Source organism: Podarcis gaigeae (genome assembly GCF_964106915.1).
Source record: "Podarcis gaigeae genome assembly, chromosome: 8".
In the NCBI taxonomy this organism is placed as follows: Eukaryota; Metazoa; Chordata; class Lepidosauria; order Squamata; family Lacertidae; genus Podarcis; species Podarcis gaigeae.
Window position 1 is genome coordinate 29,094,234 of NC_139684.1, and position 21,179 is coordinate 29,115,412.

Below are 21,179 nucleotides of genomic sequence, written 5' to 3' on the forward strand. Positions count from 1 at the left end.
GTGAGGAAGGGGGCGAAACATGCCTTCTGCGGAAGGGAGCTCCCAAGCTCCCAGATAGCCTTGCTTCTTGTAGAAGCTGCTCTGTCTTCCTGACAAGGTGGAGGCTTAATCGGGGCCTTGTCAGAAGACCTCATATTTCACAGAGCAGGGCTGGGAACTTCTGGCCTTGGGGTTGCTGGCCACGCTGGCTGGGACTGACAGGAGTTGGAGCCCAACAACATCTGGGGGGCCACCGATTCTCTACCTCTGTCACAGGAGTTCATACGGAGGTGCTCTCTGGGTGGAGGTATTCCCTGTCCCAGCATTAGCAACCTCAGAGGGTTGTTGTGAAGATAAAATGGGAGCTGGGTGGGAAAGTGATGTGTGCTGTTCTACACTCCTTGCCAAAAGTGTGTGTGTGTGTGGGGGGGGAATAATAATACTAAGTTTTGTTTGATTTTGTTATAGCTAAGACAGACCATAAAATAGAAGCGGTCGCTCCTCTGTTCTCCAAGGTCAAAGTCAAAGACTTCTTTGAGAGGCTGGTATGTATGAAGCAACCTTGCCTGTTCCTGTTTGCTTGGGTGCCCCTCTGTAATTTTGCTTCTAATGGATGCAAATTCATTTTCTTGTTAAAGGGAAATTCACTATGAGTCTGCAGTTAATAGAGCTCATTAAGGGAAGCTTTTCAAATTGCATACATTAAACCCTTGCAACTAGCAGTGGAGACTGTACTTCTGTGATCTGAATACAGAATTAGCTTTCTGTTCAGATCCTCGTCCCAAGACAGGGTTATACCAGCTTAGCCAGACCTAGTCGGGATCTGTTGACTGTCAGGTGGGTTGAGGTACATGTCTGTTTAGTCTGGACTATAGATTTGTGTGTGTTGTTAATGTGAATTAAGCTATTTGTGTTTACGTGTGCGTGCATGTTTGTGTACAAACACACACACCACCATGAACTACTTGGATTAAGAGGGATAAAAAGTAAAATTTGCTTTTTCTCTTGGATCTTCACTGACAGTCTGATGCAGACAGAGCATTTCCTGGTACCTATTGTTAAGACATTAGGAACACCCCTCAGGCTTGAGCACTCCTCTCCTGCTGCCCTTGGCCTTATGTACACCTTCCTCTTAAGAAGATAAAAGAACCTGCTGGATCTGGCCAAAGGCTCATCTGGTCCAGCATTTGGTTCTCATAGTGGCCAACTTTGGAAAGTCTGAAATAAGAATCTGAGTGCAACAGCACTCTCTCCGCTTGCAGTTTCCAGGAACTGGTACAGTCACAGCTTTAACTATGGCTTATTCATTATTGTTAATGTTAACTATGGTTTAGCAAACTAGTCGGGAGAATGCGTAACATTGGACCTAATTGATCAAATGGGCATACATCTGTACCAGGCCTAAGAAAATTTTATTTAGGTTTTATTTATTAAATTTATATCCTGCCCATCCTCCCAAAAGAGCTCAGGGCAGCAGTGTCATAAAAAATGCAAGGACATTTCTAGGTAATATGAAAGAGGAGAGAAAAAGAGGGAGGATGGTCATGTGTAGTGGACTCTGTTCCACTGGGGCTAGTGAAGCACTGACCCAGCAGCTTCAGTGTACCCTCAGCCAGCCTGCATCTGCCTGCCTGCCTTCTGACTTAACAAGGCCAGGGGGTGGTCCTGCCTGCCAGCTTTTCTCCTCCGTTGTCTCAGTGTTGCCCTCATAGAACTCAGCAGGAAGGATGACGCTGGGGGCAAGACTAGAATGAGTTGGCTATGACGCCACCTAGTGTTGGGCTCCCTGCCTTCTGCCGCACCAGTCTCAATGGGCGCCAGCCACCATTGCCCCCCACATGCGGTGGAGAGTTTCTATGGCTCACCTTAACAGTTGCAGATCACCAAGGATAATGGTCCGTACTTCTCTTCCTCTTTCAGGGTCCGCTGACGGTCTTTTCAGCAAAGCAGAGGTGGACTGCTCCTCGCACTGTCCGTTTCCAGTGTGAAGCTGAGGGTCTGGGGTTTACCCTGAAAGGAGGCCCCCCAGTGCATGTTTACTGTCTGGATCCAGATTGCCCTGCATCAGTAAGTAGGACTCTCCCTATGCTGCCTTCCACTGGCTTTACAGGGCTCTGTGGGAAAGCTTCACTGCACCCTGGGACCTTCCACGTTTGGTGTAGAGGGGATCGCGTTAATTTCAGCGAAATTTTCAGAGTTAAATATTAGCAAAAGCTGAACCTTCCCTCTCTTGCACAGCTGTTCAGTTTCCCCTTACAGCAGGGGTAGGAAGGCCTGAGGCAGAAAATTAAAAACCTGTTCTCCTGTACCTTGAGGTCTTGCTCGCAACAGTAGGCCTGTGAAGTGGGTGGGTCAATGGGGGCAGATTCTATGTCAGGTATGGACAAGGTGAAGTTGGGGCACAGCCTTGGAAGGGGATAAGAAAGAGAAAGAGCAGCAGGTGGAGAGAAAAGGCTAGGTGTTCAAAAAGGAAACCATGTGAAGAAATAGCATCCCTGAGTCGATGTATGGTCTTACGAAGCTGCTTTTAGATTGAGTCAACCCACTGTTACCCACTCTGATTGGTGGTGCAAGAGTGGGCCTGCAGTGCTCAGAGAGTAAGATGATGTTGAGGGTCACGTGTTTCCCGCCCCGGATCCAGCATCTGAGGCATGCCCTTCTTGGCTCCACTGCTTTGAATTATTTTAGCTGGAGTTGCTGGAGGTTGAACTAAGGTTCTTCTGCATGCCAAGCATGTGCTCTTCCATTGAGCCATGCCTGTTCCCAGAAGAGAGGGTAGGGTCAGTCTCTTTTGTGCAGATTTAGCAGTGTGGTCCTGTGCATGTTCACGCTCTTCAGTGGGGCTTCCCTCCCAGTTTACATGTACATAGGATTGCATACCTGTGACTTCAATTATGCTTGTCCTTCACTGTGAGAGGCAGCATTCTCTGGGTTAGGCAGCACCTGACCACTCCATACTGTTTGCCATATATGGGGAGAGGAGGAAATATTTCCAGAGAATGTGACCTGGGGCCCCTCTGGACAGGGGCTTTTCTGCTAGTATCTTCTGCGACATCTTTTTGACGCAATAATGATACACTAGTAGTGGATTTAACCTGCTTCAGCAGTTCAGCAATACTTCTCCAAAGCTACCACATTATTGCTGTCTGGAGGACCAAACAAAAACCCCCAAGCTCCAGAAAATTTGTTATATTTGACACGGAATTTTAGCAGGAAGTTACAGAATCGGTAACGAAATGAAGCCCCAAAAGATTTGCATGTGCAAACAGAATTGAAAATAGGATTGTGTCCTGATAGCATCATGAGCATGAAGCATCAAAGATATACGCAATAAAAAGGATGTCCAGATGGGCTCATGTTGCTTTCTGCCCAATCGCAGCTGATACTAAGATGTACCCAATGATTCTAAGTTGGCAGGTCTGAAAGAAGGAGACTGTGTCGTTTCTATTGAAGGCATGGATTGCAAATGGCTGGGAGTGAGTGAGGTCTTGGAAAAACTGAGAAATGTCAGCAGGCAAGAGACTGAGATCCAGGTCATCAGCTGCCAAGATAACCCAGTGTCCATGGTATGTAAAGAGGTAACTCTCAAATATGAGCTGGGAACCTACAACAAAGCGTTGCCACATGGAGTGCTCTTGTTGAAGGCACTAGGCAGCCATTCCCTCTCTAAGGATACTCCATTCCATTCTCCTTCTCCTTCCCCCACAAAAAAAGGCCTGCCAGCATTCCATGCCCACTCAATATATTCTGTCTGGGCGAGGAGCTATGATTGTTTCCCTCTAAAGTTGTTTTTCTATTCTGTTGACTTCATGTTGGTTTTGGATGTTTTCTAAATCTAGGAACTAGGGAAAGGATTTCACTTTTTCTCCGCAATCTCCATGCTAACTAGACTAGTGTTAAATTCTTATTTTTCCAAAGTTGCTGCTAGTGATCTGTCTAAGTTTATGTTTCAGGAATTTAATGCTGAGCATATAGCCCTTTTCAAAAGCAGGCAGCCCTGGACAAATTGCCTTCTTACAAAACATGCTTCGCCCTATGAGCCTTTCCAGACCTAATAAGCAATGTTCAGTGGTCTAGATTGGCCTGTGTCCATCATGGAATATAATTAATGCTGAAGAATGGCAAAATCTGTCCCAGCAAATGGTTCACATACTGCATGCCCTTTTGTTGTCTTCCAAATGTTGACCCATCATGGATGACTGATTATTAATATTTTTTTAATGCTCTTTCCCTCCTAGCATAACAAAAGTGCAACTTATTCTGCAGGAATGCAGAAAACATACTCTCTGATTTGTTTGGCTATGGAAGAAGATAAAATAGATAAGACCAAGAAGGTGGCTCCTAAACTTTCCTTTTTGAGTTGGGGAACGAAGAACAGAAAAAAAGCAGCCAGCACACTCTGCCTGCCTTCTGCTGTGCCTGGAAGCACCCCAACCAAGAAGAAACTTGTCTCGCCTTTCACACTCCTGAGTACGGACAGCTCCTTGTACTAGGACTTGAAAAGAGAGGCTTATTCTTGCTGGAAAGGTTCCCTGAATGCATGTGCCATAAATCTGAAATGTAGCCCTTTTGTGAATCTGGAGTAAGCCCAGAGTTACGGCACCCTACATGGTTTTTAAGGACCCTGCACTGCCACTGTTGGAGAAGCACAGCATTGTCATCAGGAGAGATTTGGGAGCCCTTTCGCTTGAAAAGAAAATGACGTATGTTGCCACCAGACTACATGTGAGATTCCTGTCTGGGTTTCTGTCCTAGTTATTATTTGTCCTGCAAAACTATAGACAAAGTTGTTTATAGCATGCAGTATAAGCTGCAAAGACTTATGAAGGATTTAAAAAAATGTCATTGTATATAGCAGGGGCAAGTTCATGACATGATACCGGTGATGAACAGCAATTTTAAACGAAGGCTGATTGAATGTCCGCTTTAGACTAGCAGACGAAGAAAAACAATTGCTTGCAAAAATGCCATAGAGTTAGGGACAGTTCTCCTGTCGCTGTACATTGAAGCCATTGAAGTCCACAAACATTACAGGGGAGACTGATGTGGTGGGAGCCTGTGGCCCTCCAGATAATCTCTGACCATAATCCCTAATCACTGGCCAAGCTGGTGGAAACAGCTGGGGGTCCCCAAATACCAGGGGTGCAGCAGCTTCCCCCATCCCTTGGTTAAGTTAATAAGCGGGTGCTCATGCATCTTCCATGGTGCTGCTATGTAATGTGCAGAGGGCATTGAGTATACCTTTCACAAACAGGGTTTAGCAGTCCTAATATTTCAGAATTGCATGATATGCTGTAGGTTCTTTACCTCTGTGAAGCCGAATAATAACTGTAAATATGGCAATTTGTGGTGGCATTTTAAAACTATCCGGGTTATATATTGCTACAGGTGTTAAAGATAGGAAGGGGCAATATAAAAAAAACGCTTTTGGTCTGGATCAAGTTCATGCCATTGTAAAAACGTATAGTTTAGTTACAGCAGAGCTGTGGAACTGGTGACCTTCCAGATTGTGTTGGAATCCAGCGTCAGAACCAGTTAGCAGGCCTGCTGCTTGGGGATTTTGTGACTGGTAGTCCAGCAACATCTGGAGGGTCACAGCCCCCACCCCAAGCTGCAGCTCCCATAGTGCCACTGTATTTGGAGTAATATTCCAAAGTGCTTCCAATGTAATTAACAGTGCCTTAAAGAGAAATTTAGGGATTCACCAGTGACTTAGGAACTCAGCCAGCTGGTAAATGTGATCTCTCCCCCACCCCATAATTTTGTGTTTTATTGCTGCTATAACTTCTGTTCATTGTAAAGTTGCAGGTTGCTAACACAGTTGTGTTAGACTGAAATATTGTCTACAGGGTAGATCTTATGATGTTTGGTCAATACAGATTAAGCGGATGAAATCCTGACTCCATCTGAGCTCCTGCTTTGGGTTGCGCTGGAGTTGAGATTGCTTCTGATTTGAAATTTTAGAAAATGTTTCAAGTGGAAAGTTTTTGGAAAATCTGGACCACTAACTTTGTATTAACTCATGATTCTTCTTAGGCTTTTGTGTTTATACATGGTAGGGTGTAAATATATAAATTTTAAAAGATTTTATTTAAGAATGAGTCCTGCAGGTGAATTCTGCTGAGGAACAACTTATTTTCCATTTGAATATGAACAGTATGATACAGTTTCAATTCTGATTGACTGTTGACATTTGTTTAGAATGCAGATTTAAAACAACTTGCTTCATAATGATCCTTCTGTGAAAGGAAAAATTATAAATAGCAGCTGCTGCTATTGTTTTGTTGTTGTTGTGCAATATCTGAATTAACACTGTGGAATCAATCCTGTCCATTAATAAAATATGTGTAGCAAGTCATGCAGCAAATCTTCTGATTATGTCATTGTATTACATATAGCAACACAGGCAGTATAATACTTGCATTTCTACTTTTTAATATATCGTTTTGATATCTAAATTGTTTAAAAACTGTATGGTATTTTTGGATATGTTGTGTTAATTTTACAATGTTGCACAGTTGCTGTTCTTCCATCTAGCTCAATATCATCTACCATGATTAGTAGCACCTCTCCAGGGTCTCTGGCAGAGGTATTTCCCATTGCCTGTTGCCTGATCCTTTTAAATGGAGATGCCACAGATTTGGCAGAGCATCTGCTTTGCAACCCCAGGTATGGTTGGGTGAGACCCCTGTCTGAAACCCTGGAGAGCTGCTGCCAGTCAGTGTAGATAATACCAAGCTAGATTGACTGCTCATCTGACTCAGTTTAAAGCAGTTTTCCCTGTTCCTAACCTGGGACCTTAAGCATAAGGAACAGGTGCACAGTCACTGAGCTAAGACTCCCTCCTCTTTAAGCTGCAAGAGCCAATAAAGGATCAGGGTGAGGTGGTGGTGGAAGTGTATGAAAACAGGGGGACATGCTTCCTCCAAGTGAAAGTCCCTTCTTTTACCCACTCTCCTGTGTTCCCTCTTGCATAATAGGGAAATAGTTTTGTTCAAACATTCTGGCTCCACTTACCCCTTGCATATTTTCACTCCAGATCAAGACAGGGACACAGAAGCAAAAGAAATGTCACACAGCCCTCCTGGCGATTTTTTAATTTTATTTTTTTGCTTAGTGCTACAATTCATTCTCAGATCTGCTTCTTCTCCAAAACCTTTCCAAGATCACTAGGATGTGTTAAGAGTTATAGGTTAGCCTTACGTGCCCAGACCCTTACTTAAAAAAATAATACTTTGGGTTTAAAATCTTCATAAACCCACTGTGTGAAAAAGGAGCAGCATGGCTGTTTCACAAATTGTGATAAAGATTTTGATAGATTAGGAAGTAAGACTTTAACTTCATTAGCAGGAACAGCTCTTGCACTTAATTACTCATGTTCTTGGTTTCCTTAATCTAATGGAACAGGCCAACCATTTAAAATAATTAACTGGATATATAGACTGGAAAACAATAAATGAAGGCATCTCAGTATACACAAAGTAGAAAAATATACAAGTGGGAAAAGAAACACCAGAAAGAAGGCATATACAGTGGTACCTTGGGTTACATACACTTCAGGTTACATACGCTTCAGGTTACAGACTCCGCTAACCCAGAAATATTACCTCTGGTTAAGAACTTTGTTTCAGGATGAGAACAGATATTGTGCTTTGGCGGCGCAGCAGCAGGAGGCCCTATTAGCTAAAGTGGTGCTTCAGGTTAAGAATAGTTTCAGGTTAAGAACGGACCTCCAGAATGAATTACGTAAGTACTTAACCCGAGGTACCACTGTACTTCAGACAATCAAATAACACCAACACAGCCACCACTTTTCCTGCTTTTGCAAGAAATCCTAAGTACCAATGGCAATCTAATCATTATATTTGAGGCTCCAGTAACTCATATCTATGGAATATGGGAATCTGCATCCCCATAAAATTGCATTGCTATGGAAATGCAGCCTCTTTGTATTTGAACTGTAGTAATGTTTTGCAACAACTATGATTAAATTACTTTCATCCTACAACCTCCACTGCTTGGGAGATTAGTATGCGCATCCACACTTCAGTGAGGAGTTCACAGGGAGGTCTCAGGAGAGCTCCTAAATTGCCCCAGAAGCACCGCAGCAAAAAGCTGCAGCTCAGTAATAACACATTTGAGATGTGCATTCAGAAGTTATCAGGTTTGATCCTGGTTTCTCTTCGTAAGCAATGGGGAGCATACAGCATTCAAGATGTTGCGGGCCCACAACTCAGCTCCTCTCTTAACTACTGGCCACAGTGGAACGCCCAATGCATGTCCTAATACGACTTGAAAAGTCGCAAACTGAAGCCATGGGCTGAGCTGCCGCCGGTCAGTTGCTTAAATGGAGGCAGCAAAGAGAACCCCTTGCAACAGATAGTGCTTTGCAGCTCAGAATAAACTAAACAATGCCACAACAGCCTAATGATTAATTACAAAGCTAGATGTATGTGTGGGTTGTTGTTCTTTAAAAAAAAAATTCTAGAAGGCAGGCATTCAGAAATATTTTTTTAAAATCTCCAGGGTTTACAATATAGAGACTTGCCTTCCAAATGTTATTCTGCCAACATCGAAAGCACTCAAAGCCCTGTGGCACCTAGAAAACTGACGTATTTGTCATCGAGTATTTGTAGGGTAAGGCCTAGTTCATCTATGATTCAACATGTAACACATACTGTATCAATCAAGTTTGTTCGCAAAGTATCTGATCGTTGATCTATGACCTAAATCCCTAAGGCTTTAGTCATAGACAAAACTTTTTTCTCTTCAATGACCATAGCTGAACTTCGTGGAGAAGTCTGTGCGCCTGAGGGCACCTTTTGTTATCTTTCAGTGCAAGACAAGACTGCCTAAAAGCTTTTGCCCTTCTGATGACTCATGAAAAGACCTGATGGCAAGAAACTTGAATGTCCTTCCTGCTTCTGAATGCCTCAGCACTCTGGATTGCAAAAGGTTGCTTTTGAACGCCCAGAGAACTTCCTAGCACTGATGTTTCAATGATAACCCCAAGAGCCCGCCTGTTGTGCTCTGCTACACCTAACAGAAGGCTTGGTTTAGAAGGTGTTGTTGTTTAGTCGTTTAGTCTTGTACTGCTCTTCATGACCCCATGGACCAGAGCACGCCAGGCACCCCTGTTCTCCACCGCCTCCCGCAGTTTGGTCAAACTCATGTTTGTAGCTTCGAGAACACTATCCAATCATCTTGTCCTCTGTCGTCCCCTTCTCCTTGTGCCCTCCATCTTTCCCAACATCAGGGTCTTTTCCAGGGAGTCTTCTCTTCTCATGAGGTGGCCAAAGTATTGGAGCCTCAGCTTCAGGATCTGTTCTTCCAGTGAGCACTCAGGGCTGATTTCCTTAAGAATGGATAGGTTTGATCTTCTTGCAGTCCATGGGACTCTCAAGAGTCTCCTCCAGCACCATAATTCAAAAGCATCAATTCAGCAGAGTTGGAGCAGCTGCTTCACCATGGAATGCAGGCGTAGGGAATGTCAGGCCTCTCTGGCTCTCAGCATTCTGCCCCCACATCCACACCTCTCCCCAACCCTGCTTCTCATCTACCTGGATTGCTTTTGCCTGGCTAGAACATGGACTTCAACTGCGATAATTCCGCTTGCTTGCCTGTATAGAGGATGGCAAGAGAGGTCTGTGTACACAGAACCCTCTGACTTCTATGGTTCCATGAAGTGTAGCCTAATGTACAAAGGCAAGTCATATCCATTGTTCCGCCTACTTACCCCTGGGAATGGCCACTGGTGCTATTGTCCTTGTAAGAGAAGCCACCAAGATTCAATAAAGGTCTCCGCTTTGAAGCTTCCTCATCCGAGTTTATTCTGTTGCATCCGTTTCTCTAAGAGATCATACTTTTAAACATCAAACATGAAATGCAGACTGTATTTCCAATAGTTGCAGCTGCTCTGAGAGAATAGGTAACAGAGTAAATTTGAGAGGCAATGCCAGAAATCTCTTGGAAAATTCTGGTCCGAATGGCTTGACATTTGGGAATAGGCACCATGTGTGGTAGGTCCCAAACAAACAGCAACCCCACTAAAATGCTCTGGATTTGGAAGAGTCCCCATGTGCTCCAGTTTAAGAGTCAAGGGCCACCTCAGGGCCACTTTCCGCAGATTCCCAGACCCTGGCCGAGATGGACCTCTATGGGTCTTTGTCCCACATGGCCTTCAAGGACCCTTCAAGGATTGTTTTCCCCAAGCCCAATTCCCACATTTCTTTCAATACAGCAGTAGAATCACAGATCAAGGACCACAAAAATCCCTACAGTTCATAGAAATTATTCCCTTCAGATTAAATCAATGAAATTTAGAACTGATCACCTGTGGTTCTTGTGCCTAGAACTTGTAAAACATTTAGTGATTATTTTAAATTTATAAAAGACATACACCTTATTTTACAGAATTACATAAGGGTCTTCGTCCAAATCTCAACTTGGGGGGCATTAAGAGGGGAGGGGAGAGTGTAATAGGAGGGAAGACCATGAACAAGTATAATCACATATATTGAGACTTGGTTTTAGATGAGGTGAAACTAAAGGTGTTAGTGAAAATAGCAAAAAAGGTAAGCAATTTTAGTGAAATTTTCAAATTAACGAAAAGACCCTCAAAAGTGATGAAAAGCAATACTGAATCAGTTAACTTGTCAGAGTAGACAGTTAGAATGTGTCGGAGTTTGTCCAATTTGTGTCCCTGTGATGAAGACATGGGAGCCCCCAACCCCAAAGTATCTGCCCCAGAGTGTTGGGGGACCTTCTGGAGCAGATCTGGAGGCCACACAGGAAGAATAACTGAAAACTGCACCCTTCCCCCATTTAGCTACCAGATGCCTTCCACCGACAAAGGACCATTAATTGGAAAACACAATTAATTAGCAAAACAACTCTTTTTTTTGCTTGTCTAGAATTGAGTGCTTGTAATGGCAAATACTGTGAAAGGACAGGAACCAAATTAGTGGATTCATCCATAGCCAAAATGCAGGAACATCCACAGGGGATGTCTTTAAAACGGGACTGCAGGCAGTAAAAAAGTCAAGAGAGATGCATCACTTTCCATTTGTCCTCCCAGGCGTCCACTTCTCTGAAGAGAACCGAACAGTAGGCTGGGAGCCTTGCCCAGAAGGGCCTGGTTATAACCTTTGAGTTTCACGAAAGCATGACTCCACAGAAAGGCATACAGAACGCCACCGGCAGGTGAGGAAGTCTGAGTCAGGCACCCTTTTTAACTCTGACACTCCTACGTGTTTCAGGTTGGCAGTATCCCAAGTGCCTGGCAGAAAAGTGATCTTCAGGTTGTGCCAAGACAGCCGGTTTCCAAGCATGTCACCTGAAACAAGATGATTTACGCAAAAGCAACCTGGCAGCCGGTCAGGTCAGGTGTGGGTGAAAGCTGATGCAACAGCAATAAATAAGGCTTCGCAGACTTGCGATCAACTCGGGGGCAGGAAGGGTTGGTTTCATAGCACCACTTGCGAGAATATATTTCCCCAGGCAATTGTGACATCAGGAGCCTTGATCTGATGAGTCATTTGAGGCAACCACAGCAATGGTTCTTCTTAAGTTGCTTGTCCCTATTGGAGAAAATGGCAGCTCAACTGCTGGCTTCATGTTTGCAACAGCCAGGCCAGGCACCACTCCAGAGGCTTGGACCCCCAGTGGTTTTTCCCTACAATAATAATAAATAAACAAAACCGAAGCTTCTTGAAAAAAGGGGGTGTGAAAGGCAGCCAAAAACAATTGAGAACTCACTGCTTAAGCATTTGTGAGCAGAGTGCTTCTCCATCTAACCCTAACCCCAACGTTCAGGGCATTTCATCCTATACTAGAAGAGTTTCATATTAAGTGGGTGCTTCGACTTGTCCAAGGACAAGTAGCTAACATCCAAATAGCTGCTCCAGGTGGGCACTCAGTGGAATTTTTGTAATCTCATTTGCTCTTTTGACCTGTAAACTGCTTTTGCAAACCCCCCACAATTTCAGGGGACGCTTGTTATGGGAAATGGAAGCTGATGTTTGAAAAATGATATAAAGCCTTCTTAGGCACATGGGACCAGCTGCAGTTCTTAGGATCCTGGCCGTGCTACTTATGTGTCGCAGATACAAGGCTTACAGCAGGTAACTTCAGACAAAAGTCGACAACCGTCTGCCATGGCGGTAACAAGCAAGGCCACTACCCAAATCCAAAATGTGTTTGTGACACTGTTCAGGACAAGCATGCAGGCTACATGGAGGTTTTTACTATGTTTATAACCCACCTTTGGCCTTTGAGCAAAGAGCTTGAGGTGGTGTACGTGGTTCACTTCCACCTTCCCAACCAGGTGAGGTTACTTTGCCTGTGCAAAAAACGCATGGATTTGTTGGGCTAGAGCGTGTCCAACTACTTGCTCAAGCTCCTGGACGGATGCGTTGCAAAGCCGGTGGAGGTTTTGAAACCGTTCCAGGAGAAGCAAAGCTTTTGTTTTCCCAACTCCCGGAATCTGCTGAACCGTTTGGAATACAGAAGCCTCTAAGAGCTGGGGACATTTCTTAGCCAAAAAGGGGTTGCTGGCTTGATCTTTAGTTTGCTCCTGCACCTGGAACAGACAACAAGGAGAGTCTGAGCACCCTCTAGTGGCTTTTAGTGTTCATCATTTCATTCTGTTACATGTTTCCCCCTTCTCCCTAGGAGCAGTGTTGATCCTGCCTTCTAGAAAAGGAGTTAACCCTTTTTCTGTATGCTCTGCTCCTCTGCTGACTGAGAAAATGAGTAAAATTAAAAAGCAAAGATCACCAGCATTGTAAACACACTGCAGAGCCTCAACAGAAACAGGTGGCATAAAATCATAGAAATGGAAGGGACTCCAAGGGTCATCGATTCCAACTCCTTGCAGTGAAGGAATCTTAACTAGATCATACATAACAAATGACCATTGAACTTCTGCTTAAGAACCTGTTCCACAACCTCTCGTGTGAGTCTGTTCCACTGTTGAATAGCTCTTAATGTTGGAAAGGTACTCCTGATGTTTAATCAGAACCTCCTTTATTGTAACTTAAATTCATTGGTTTGGGTCCTAGCCTCTAGAGCTGGAGAAAACAAGCTTGCTCCATCCTCCATGTGAAAGCCCTTTAAGTATTTGTAGATCTTTACCAGGCTAAACATATCCAACTCTCTCAACTGTTCTTCATAAGACTTGGTTTCCAGACCCTTTATTATTTTGGTTGCCTTCCTCTGCACACATTCTAGCTTGTCAATATCCTTCTCCAGTTGTGGTGCCCAGAATTGGACACAGTACTCCAGGTGTGGCCTGACCAAGGCAGAATAGAGTGGTACTATTACTTCCACTATACTTCTCTTGATGCAGCCTTTTTTGCTGCTGCATCACATTGTTGACATGTTAAGCTCGTGGTCTACTAAGACCTCAAGATCCTTTTCACATGTACTACTGGCAAGTCATGGTTCCCTTGTCTTATGTTTGTACAGCTGGTTCTTCTTGTCTAAGTGCAGAAACTTACATTTATCCCTATTGAAATTCATTACCAGCTTCTCTCCAAGGACTTTGTCAAAAGTCTGATTGAAATTAAGATACACTATGTCATTCCCCCCAATTCACCAAAAGAAGAAATGAGATTCATCTGCCATGACTTCTTTTCAAGGAACCCATGTTGGTCTTGGTAATCACAGCATCCTTTTCTAAGTTCTCACAGTCCAATTGTTTAATTATCTGTTCCCTCTTCATTTCATTCCCCATTTGCTACCCATGTCCAATGTAATATGCCTGACATGTGCACAATTCCACTCATTTGGCAGCATAAACAGCTCCTGAAGGGACTTACCAGCTGGATAATAAGCTGTGCTGCTTCTTCTTGGCCTGCCACTGGAAGTAACGTCATCCCAAGTTCCAGGACAACAAATTTTTGCACTGCTGGAAAATATTGACCGCTTATCTGGGTTTTTTCAACTATAACAATTCCTTGGAGATTGCAAGCCTTAAACAGAAAGAAGAATGAGATGGAACAAAGCTATTAGTGGTATCAAAAGTGACATGGAAATGCGCTTTGATATGTATGTTCAGTTTCCAATCAGGTCTCTGCTTCTGTTCATGTTCATCTTTGCTCAGTAGGGGAGCTGGGGGGGGGGGGGAAACGACAAGCTTTTATTTATCAGCCTAAAGGTTGAACTTATTTAAAAGACGATGGCTGCCACTTCTGTTCTAGTTCTGCTCCTGCACCTTAAACAGCAGCCTGATACACCCAACACCATCAAGGACTCAGTATCTTGTTTCTAACAGTGGCTAACCAGTTATCTCTGGTTATGAAGAAATCAAACAGATAAAGCATTTCCTGGTATGGAGATAATATGAAAAGCTTCACCTACTAATAATATGTGAATCATCCAGTTTTAAAAAGGTGAGAATAAAACTAAAACAGAAAATGAAGATAGCAAACCCAGGGGGCAGGAAGAACTGCAAGTTTTCTGAAACAAGACAGATAAAGATAAAACTACATGAAAGGGTTGTTTTCTAGCTATATTTAGCATCAGATATAGTACCATCAGTGTGCGCTGAGTAGAAGAGAGGTCTCTATCCTTAAACTGTGTTAAAATTGCCCTGACATTCTTGCTGATGGAAGTTCTATAAATGGGGAGTCAGGCGAACACCAGCTATTTCAGGCAGCACTTACGTTTCTAAAGCGAACAAGTCTCCTTTTGAAGCCATTTCCTGCAACCAGGTCTGCTTCAGAAATATAAAGGACACAGGATCTGTTTGAAAGGTGGAAGTCTACGACTCCCAGGCCATCTTCTAGAATTAGTTTAACTTTCCCTTGAAATAAGAGACACAAGAAGATTTTAGTAACAGGATAACTATAACAGAGCATCAAATATGAATTCAGGTGAAACCTTGTCTACCTATCCAATATTAATATTTATTTATAAAAAGTTCCATTAATTTCAATAAAACTTACTCCCACTTATATTTAGGGCTACAGCCTCTCATGGCAAGTGCACTTTACAAAAGATCAAAACTGACTTTAAAAACCTGGCTTAAAGTATTATATTCTAACTCCCTATCCAGATCTTGTATTTTATTTACATTTTCACAAATGTTCTGTTTTCTATTGACACATTTACCTTGTATCCCCTGAGCAACCAGAGAGCCTTTCCATTTTTCATGGCCAATCACATGCCCATAAGGGACACTAACGGCTCCTAGTCGGACAGGAGTGCCTTCATGTGCCATCACTGACCTCCTTCGTTTTGTAAACACCTGTCATAAAACACACAGCAAAAATAAGGCAACAAGGTATTATTCATGAGATGCAGAAGCATTGCATATGTGCACTGGGCTATTGGGTTAATAAACAAATAATCTGTCAGAGGTTTTTAATTTTTTTTCTGGTATATACTCCATTTGTAAAGCCCTGCATAGCACAATTTTGGACACAAAAAATAGGAATGTGTAAACCAGGGGTAACCAACCCAAGTGCCTACAATGGCATTTATTGGCACCACCAAGCAGAGGTTCCAGACATTGTTTTCTTTTTAAAAAAATAGTATCTAGCTCCCTCCCTCTGCCCCATAGAAAGAAAGTTACAAAGCAAAACGTGCAGGTACCCTTCTAGTTGATTTTTGTGAGAGTAGGAAACCTAGCTGTTCCTGCCTGGTTATGAGAGAAGTCAGAGGTGCTGCTTTTCAGCTCCCTTCAATACACTTTCTTATTTTCTAGTCAGAAATTCATCAGGTCAAGCAGTTTTAAAAATATACAGCTACCGCATTTCTCGGCCCATAGGGCGCACCTAGTTTTTTGGGGGGAAAATAAAGGGGGGGAAATAATTTTTCCCCCAGGCGCGGGGCTGGGGCGGGGGAAGCCCGAGCTTCATCCAACCCCAGAACAGGCAGCTCTCCACAAGCCGTGGGAGAGCTGCGTGAAGTCGTGCAGCTCTCCCACGGATTGCGGATAGCTTCCTGAAGCCTGGAAAGCGAGAAGGGTCAGTGCGCACCGACCCCTCTCGCTCTCCAGGCTTCAGCGAAAGCCTGCATTCGCCCCATAGGACGCACACACATTTCCCCTTCATTTTTGGAGGGGAAAAAGTGCATCCTAAAGGGCAAAAAATACGGTATATGAAATGCTTCACCATGATTGCGCTTTCTCCAATTTTGTATGGTGGCTGTGTTGTTAGGCCACATACCTCATGGCAGCTGTCCTGTGACTATTTCTCCTCTCCCACCCCCTCTGTACCATGCTGCCATCTTTCAAAATGTGCACCTGGGCTGTCCAGTAAAGGTTGGGAGCAGTGCCGAATTTACATATAAGCTAATCAATGGGGGGTCCCAAAAAATTTTAAAGCAAAAAAAAACCCTGGATATACATTTCCAAAATATAAGATAAAAAACAAATAAAATAAAACCTAATACAGCAACAGTGTTTTGTGTTGTGTAAGCTCCTATGATGTAAATAACGGGCCCCGCCTGCTAGCTTTTTGTTATGTGCAAATGGCTTTAGATACCTATTAGGTCCATAAATTACCCTTTAGCATATATTCAACAGGGACGTTGGTGGTGTTGTGGGTTAAACCACAGAGCCTAGGGCTTGCTGATCAGAAGGTCAGCGGTTCGAATCCCCATGACGGGGTGAGCTCCTGTTGTTCGGTCCCTGCTCCTGCCAACCTAGCAGTTGAAAAGCACATCAAAGTGCAAGTAGATAAATAGGTACCACTCTGACGGGAAGGTAAACGGCGTTTCCATGAGCTGCTCTAGTTCGCCAGAAGTGGCTTAGTCATGCTGGCCACATGACCCGGAAGCTGTATGCTGGCTCCCTCGGCCAATAAAGCGAGATGAGCGCCGCAACCCCAGAGTCGGCCACGACTGGACCTAATGGTCAGGGGTCCCTTTACCTCTATATTCAACACAAAAAAACAGCGGCATTACCTTCAGTAGCTTAGGGCCTCATCAAACCTACATCCAGCCCTGGTTGGGAGACCCTTGCTTTAAGGCAGGAGAGATCACGTCACACGCAGGGCTGAAAATATAGGCGCCCACCCACAACAGCCACACGTTAGGAAGAAGGCAGGAAACTGCAGCACCAGGCCATGCAGCCTGGCTTCCTTACGGTTGCAAGTGCCAACAGATGCCTATGCGAAGCCAGGAAGCAGGGGAGCCTCAGCTGCTGCCGCGTCCCTGCGTGTGCTTGTCCGGCTTCTGCCTCCTTTCCTGGTCCAGTTTGCCCTTCCTTCCCCCTCATTGGCACCTAGTGCTCCTTAGAGGTTGCTTTCTGCAAAGGCCACTATCCTGCAATAAAAGAGGGTGGGTGGAGGTTAAAGAACCCCCCTTCCCCTCCCGACAAAACTCACCCAATCCCCGCCAGCTCCGCATCGAGAGAGAGAGAGAGAGAGAGAGAGAGAGAGAGAGAGAGAGAGAGAGAGAGAGAGAGAGAGACGCGCCCCAGCTTTGAGCAGCGCGCGCGCGACGGACAGCGGGCCAACCAGCCAATCGCAACTCAAAGCTCCGCCCCCCGTCAAAACACAAAACAAAAAGATGCGCGCGCGCGAGCAAGCAAACGACGAGAGGAGTGGGCGGGGCTTCTCCTTCAACGGCTGCCCGGTTGCTATGGGGAAGGCGGAAGCAGTAAAGCGAGCGGCGATTGGTGGAAGAGGAAGGCCGTGGCCAATTGCCGCGTGGCTTGTTCCGGCGTGGTTGCGAGAGGGGAAGCGTCTCTGCTGCCCGGGCGGAATCGCTTCTTTCTCCCCGCTCCCAGGCGGTGGTGACAGCGGCGGCGAAGACTCTCCCTCGCCGTCCTTTTCTGCGTACGCTGCTCAACCCTCTTCCGCATACATGGCGCTTCGCTTCAGGAGCGGCCGGAGGGGCCAGTTTGTGAGTATCAGGGTCGGGGTCTGGTGGTGGTTCGGAAGGGGAGTCCCCACCACGCCCCTCCCCCCCTGTGTCTTGTCAGGGGCGCCGGCTGCCATGGCGACCGAGAAGCTCTTCCACTGCCACTCTCGGCGTCCCGCTGGAAAACTTGTCCGAAGGGGGAGAGATGAGGAAAGCCTTGCACACTTAGGAATGTCCCTGTTCTGTGTCTTCAGGACATGCCAGTAACCTAAGAATAAGTCTAGAAACAAGACATTTTGCTCTAGAAAGGGAAGCTGTCATGCGAATAGTGTAATTTTTTAAGGGATGAAGTTTCTGTACGTAGAGTCATGCATATTGAAGCCACCTCGTCCGCCTTTGCCTACTATGACTTGTGGTGGTGCTTCAGGGACTCGGGCAAAGTTATTTCCCAGTCTTTGCTGCTTCAGGTTCTGCTTTAACTGGAGAGGCCCCGTATGCAAAGCGATACTGCAAGTTGGATGGCTCCTTTCCCACACTGGGTGGACATCCGTATCAAGCTGTTACTGTTGTTGCAGCATTTCCAGGACAGTCATCCTGTTCAATCTTCTTCATCCAAGATCAAAATACAACTGAACATTTTTGGTGTTAACTTTACCATGCCTGAAGAGCCATGCATATAAATATGCTTCCTATGAACAGTGACCTGGAAAAAAATCAATGTTTTTATTTTTAAAATGTTGTTACAAAATCATAATATTTATTCATTCCTAGGGTTTAGGCCAGCGGGATTCCCCCAGATCTATAACAATAAGCAACCCAACATAAGAAACTAGCAACACAGGTTTCAAAGTACACACCACTGATAACTGCTTTGTGGCATTAATTGCAACTTTTTGAATATTTGACCAGTATTGCATCAGTTGCCAGGAATTGTGGGTTTATTTCTGTTGCATGTTAGCTGTGGGAAGCAGAGTGGGCAATACCAGTATGTTCACAGTATACTATTAGGAGGGCCATGGGAATTGTCCTGTTGTGTCACCACTGTAGTCCATGTTCTGATATCTTCCAGACTGCCTTAATACAATGTGCTCTACATGGGGTTGCCCTTGAAAACAACTCAGAAACTTAAACTGTTCCAAAATGGAGTGGCCAAATTACTGGATGGGGTCCTGTTTAGAACTCGTATAACTCCTGTTTTAAAACAGCTACACTGGTTGCTAGCTTGTTTCCAGCCCAGTTTAAGATTCTCATGCTTGTGTTTAAAAGCCCCAAACAATATAGGACCCAAATATCTAAATGACCACTAAGGTGCAGACCCTCTCAGGTGTTAAGAGGGGCTCATTTTGGTAGTTCCATCACACTCAGAAGTTCAGGGTTGTGTGTAACCGAGGAGAGCACATTATCAGTGGCAGCCCATAAACTGTCAAATTTCCTCCCCACAGAGGTATGTCTGGCACCCTCATGGCACAACTTTCATGGTATACTAAAGACACAACACTTTACCCAGATGTTTGACTTTTGAGATATAGCATTCTAAGACACAACCTAGTAGTGACTGCAATTTGTTTCAAGTTGCTTTTAATACTGTATTTTATATTGCTTCTGGTGAAGGGTGGGTAATAAATATAATACAGTAGCAATAACTAGGGTTTATCTTAACATGCAAGTGAGCCCTATTCTTGTGCATACTTAGAAGTATTTGATGGATGTGTAAGGCTGTACAATATTGCAGTTTTATGGGAGCGGGGGCAGGGAACAGAATATCCTTTTGTAAATGGCCTTTAAAAATAGAAATGGCTATAGCTCACTACCCTGCTAGTTAGAAGTGGCTGCCTCCTTTCAGTAAATGAAAGCTTTGGTTGCTATCCTGAAAAACCCCCAGTTAAAGCCAGTAGCTGTACTCAGCAGCATGGCTTTGAAGTGGTTAAATATTTCATATGAAACATATCAAGTCTCTGTCTCTAAGGATCTAAGGAACTCTCGAGCCAGTTTTGCTCACCCCAGAAGATTTCAGACTTGTTTTCTTTTCACAGCAGTTTCCCAAGAGGAGTTTCAAACCAGTTTGTAATATAGCATAGTAGTATTCTCTTTTAAAACGAAGTAAAATTATATATATAACTAGGTGCACAGAGTCCTCTTTGGATTCTGTGCACATACTTAAAAGTATGAAATTAATGAGACCTAATAGTGCAATTCTTTGCATATTTACTTAGCAGTTAATTACCACTGTTTTCAAAGGAACTTTCTTCCAAGTAAATACAAGCAGGACTGCAACATTTGTTCCAAATACATGTGTTTTGTACTTTAGTCGTTCAGTTGCCATGCTGCAATATTGAGTTCTTCTGTTCTTTAGTGCTATGGCCCTGGTTCCAATACATACATTAATTTGCATGTAATTGCTCTCCCCTTTTGTGTTGTTTCGAGTCATTGTGCATACTTAGTTTTGTGTTTCTCCATTGTGTTTGGTCAGTCATTGCCAACTAACTTTATTTTAAATTGTCTAGAAACATATAGCTCATGGCCTGATCCCTGCAGCTACCATAGCACCTAAAGCTGCCGTCCCCCGCACCCCTCCCCCTCGTAGTCCAAACCCTTCTCCAGAAAGGCCCAGGTAGGTCTTAATGTTTTTCATCTCTTGATTACCAGTCATTTCATAGAATATATATAGATATATATTTAAAATGCATGCCTCTCTCTTGCTTGCAGCTATAACATAAACCTAATACAGTCCATTAATATGTAGGGTTGCAGCTTTGAAGTCATTAACCATTTGAACATGTTAATTATAAATTAATTTTAAATTGGTAATGAGGATGGCTAAAAAAAATATGATGAGTGACAAAAAAGCAATGATCAGAACAGTCCAATTAGCAGCACAAATATATGGCTTTTTTTTTTTAACTCTCCTTTCTTTGCAAGAACTAGTTGATGTATACATTACACTTGTGTGCTTGTATTGATCACAGTGGAAATGGTTGAAGATGATTCCCTAATACTATAATAAAGACTGCAGCTTCGTTTTCTATTACGTTAGAAGAGGTCAAACAACATCCCTCACACATTCAAAGAATGTGTGAGGGGACTGTGCAGATTACAGTTGGATTAAGTGATTAAAAATAATCGACTAAAAGTGCTGCTGATCAATCAGGCCATCAATGGAGATATATATTCTCTCACACACATTAGAAATACATGTGTGCATTTGCTAAAAACATAGAAAGTTTGCTTCTTGCTTCAGAAATATTGTTTTACATGCAAATTTAATTGATAAATTGTGGGACTAAGTTAAAATTTCTTAATCACGTTGCAGCCCTATATAAAATTAAATTTAACATCAGTGTTTTCAAGAGATCACTTACAAAGATTATTATTGTTTATCTGACAAATAA

General features: G+C 43.8%; 3 protein-coding genes across 4 annotated transcripts in view; 2 read left to right on the forward strand and 1 right to left on the reverse strand.

Moving 5' to 3' along the window:
- Positions 1–4,698, forward strand: part of RHPN2 (rhophilin Rho GTPase binding protein 2) — a 42,517-nt gene extending 37,819 nt beyond the window's left edge. Inside the window, exons 12-15 of the mRNA XM_083753102.1 lie at positions 448–524; positions 1,900–2,046; positions 3,390–3,545; positions 4,218–4,698. Coding sequence (XP_083609228.1) covers positions 448–524; positions 1,900–2,046; positions 3,390–3,545; positions 4,218–4,472 — 635 coding nt within the window. The 3' untranslated portion in view covers positions 4,473–4,698. The remainder of the gene's footprint in view (positions 1–447; positions 525–1,899; positions 2,047–3,389; positions 3,546–4,217) is intronic.
- A 5,965-nt stretch (positions 4,699–10,663) lies between these two features.
- FAAP24 (FA core complex associated protein 24) lies at positions 10,664–17,249 on the reverse strand. 2 transcript variants are annotated; one of them, XR_014567357.1, is made up of 6 exons: positions 16,891–17,248; positions 15,094–15,229; positions 14,646–14,785; positions 13,800–13,952; positions 12,242–12,559; positions 10,664–11,558 (listed from the first exon to the last, which is right to left on the reverse strand). XR_014567357.1 is itself a non-coding variant. In XM_083752067.1 (5 exons), the coding sequence occupies exons 2-5, from the start codon at positions 15,200–15,202 to the stop codon at positions 12,311–12,313; spliced, it is 651 nt and encodes a 216-aa protein (XP_083608193.1). In that variant the 5' UTR covers positions 15,203–15,229; positions 16,891–17,249; the 3' UTR covers positions 10,664–12,310. The 2 variants fall into 2 exon arrangements, 1 of the variants encoding a protein (XP_083608193.1); XM_083752067.1 differs by having other exon boundaries at positions 10,664–12,559; positions 16,891–17,249.
- A 397-nt stretch (positions 17,250–17,646) lies between these two features.
- Positions 17,647–21,179, forward strand: part of CEP89 (centrosomal protein 89) — a 51,530-nt gene continuing 47,997 nt past the window's right edge. Inside the window, exons 1-2 of the mRNA XM_083752036.1 lie at positions 17,647–17,832; positions 20,295–20,401. Coding sequence (XP_083608162.1) covers positions 17,794–17,832; positions 20,295–20,401 — 146 coding nt within the window. The 5' untranslated portion in view covers positions 17,647–17,793. The remainder of the gene's footprint in view (positions 17,833–20,294; positions 20,402–21,179) is intronic.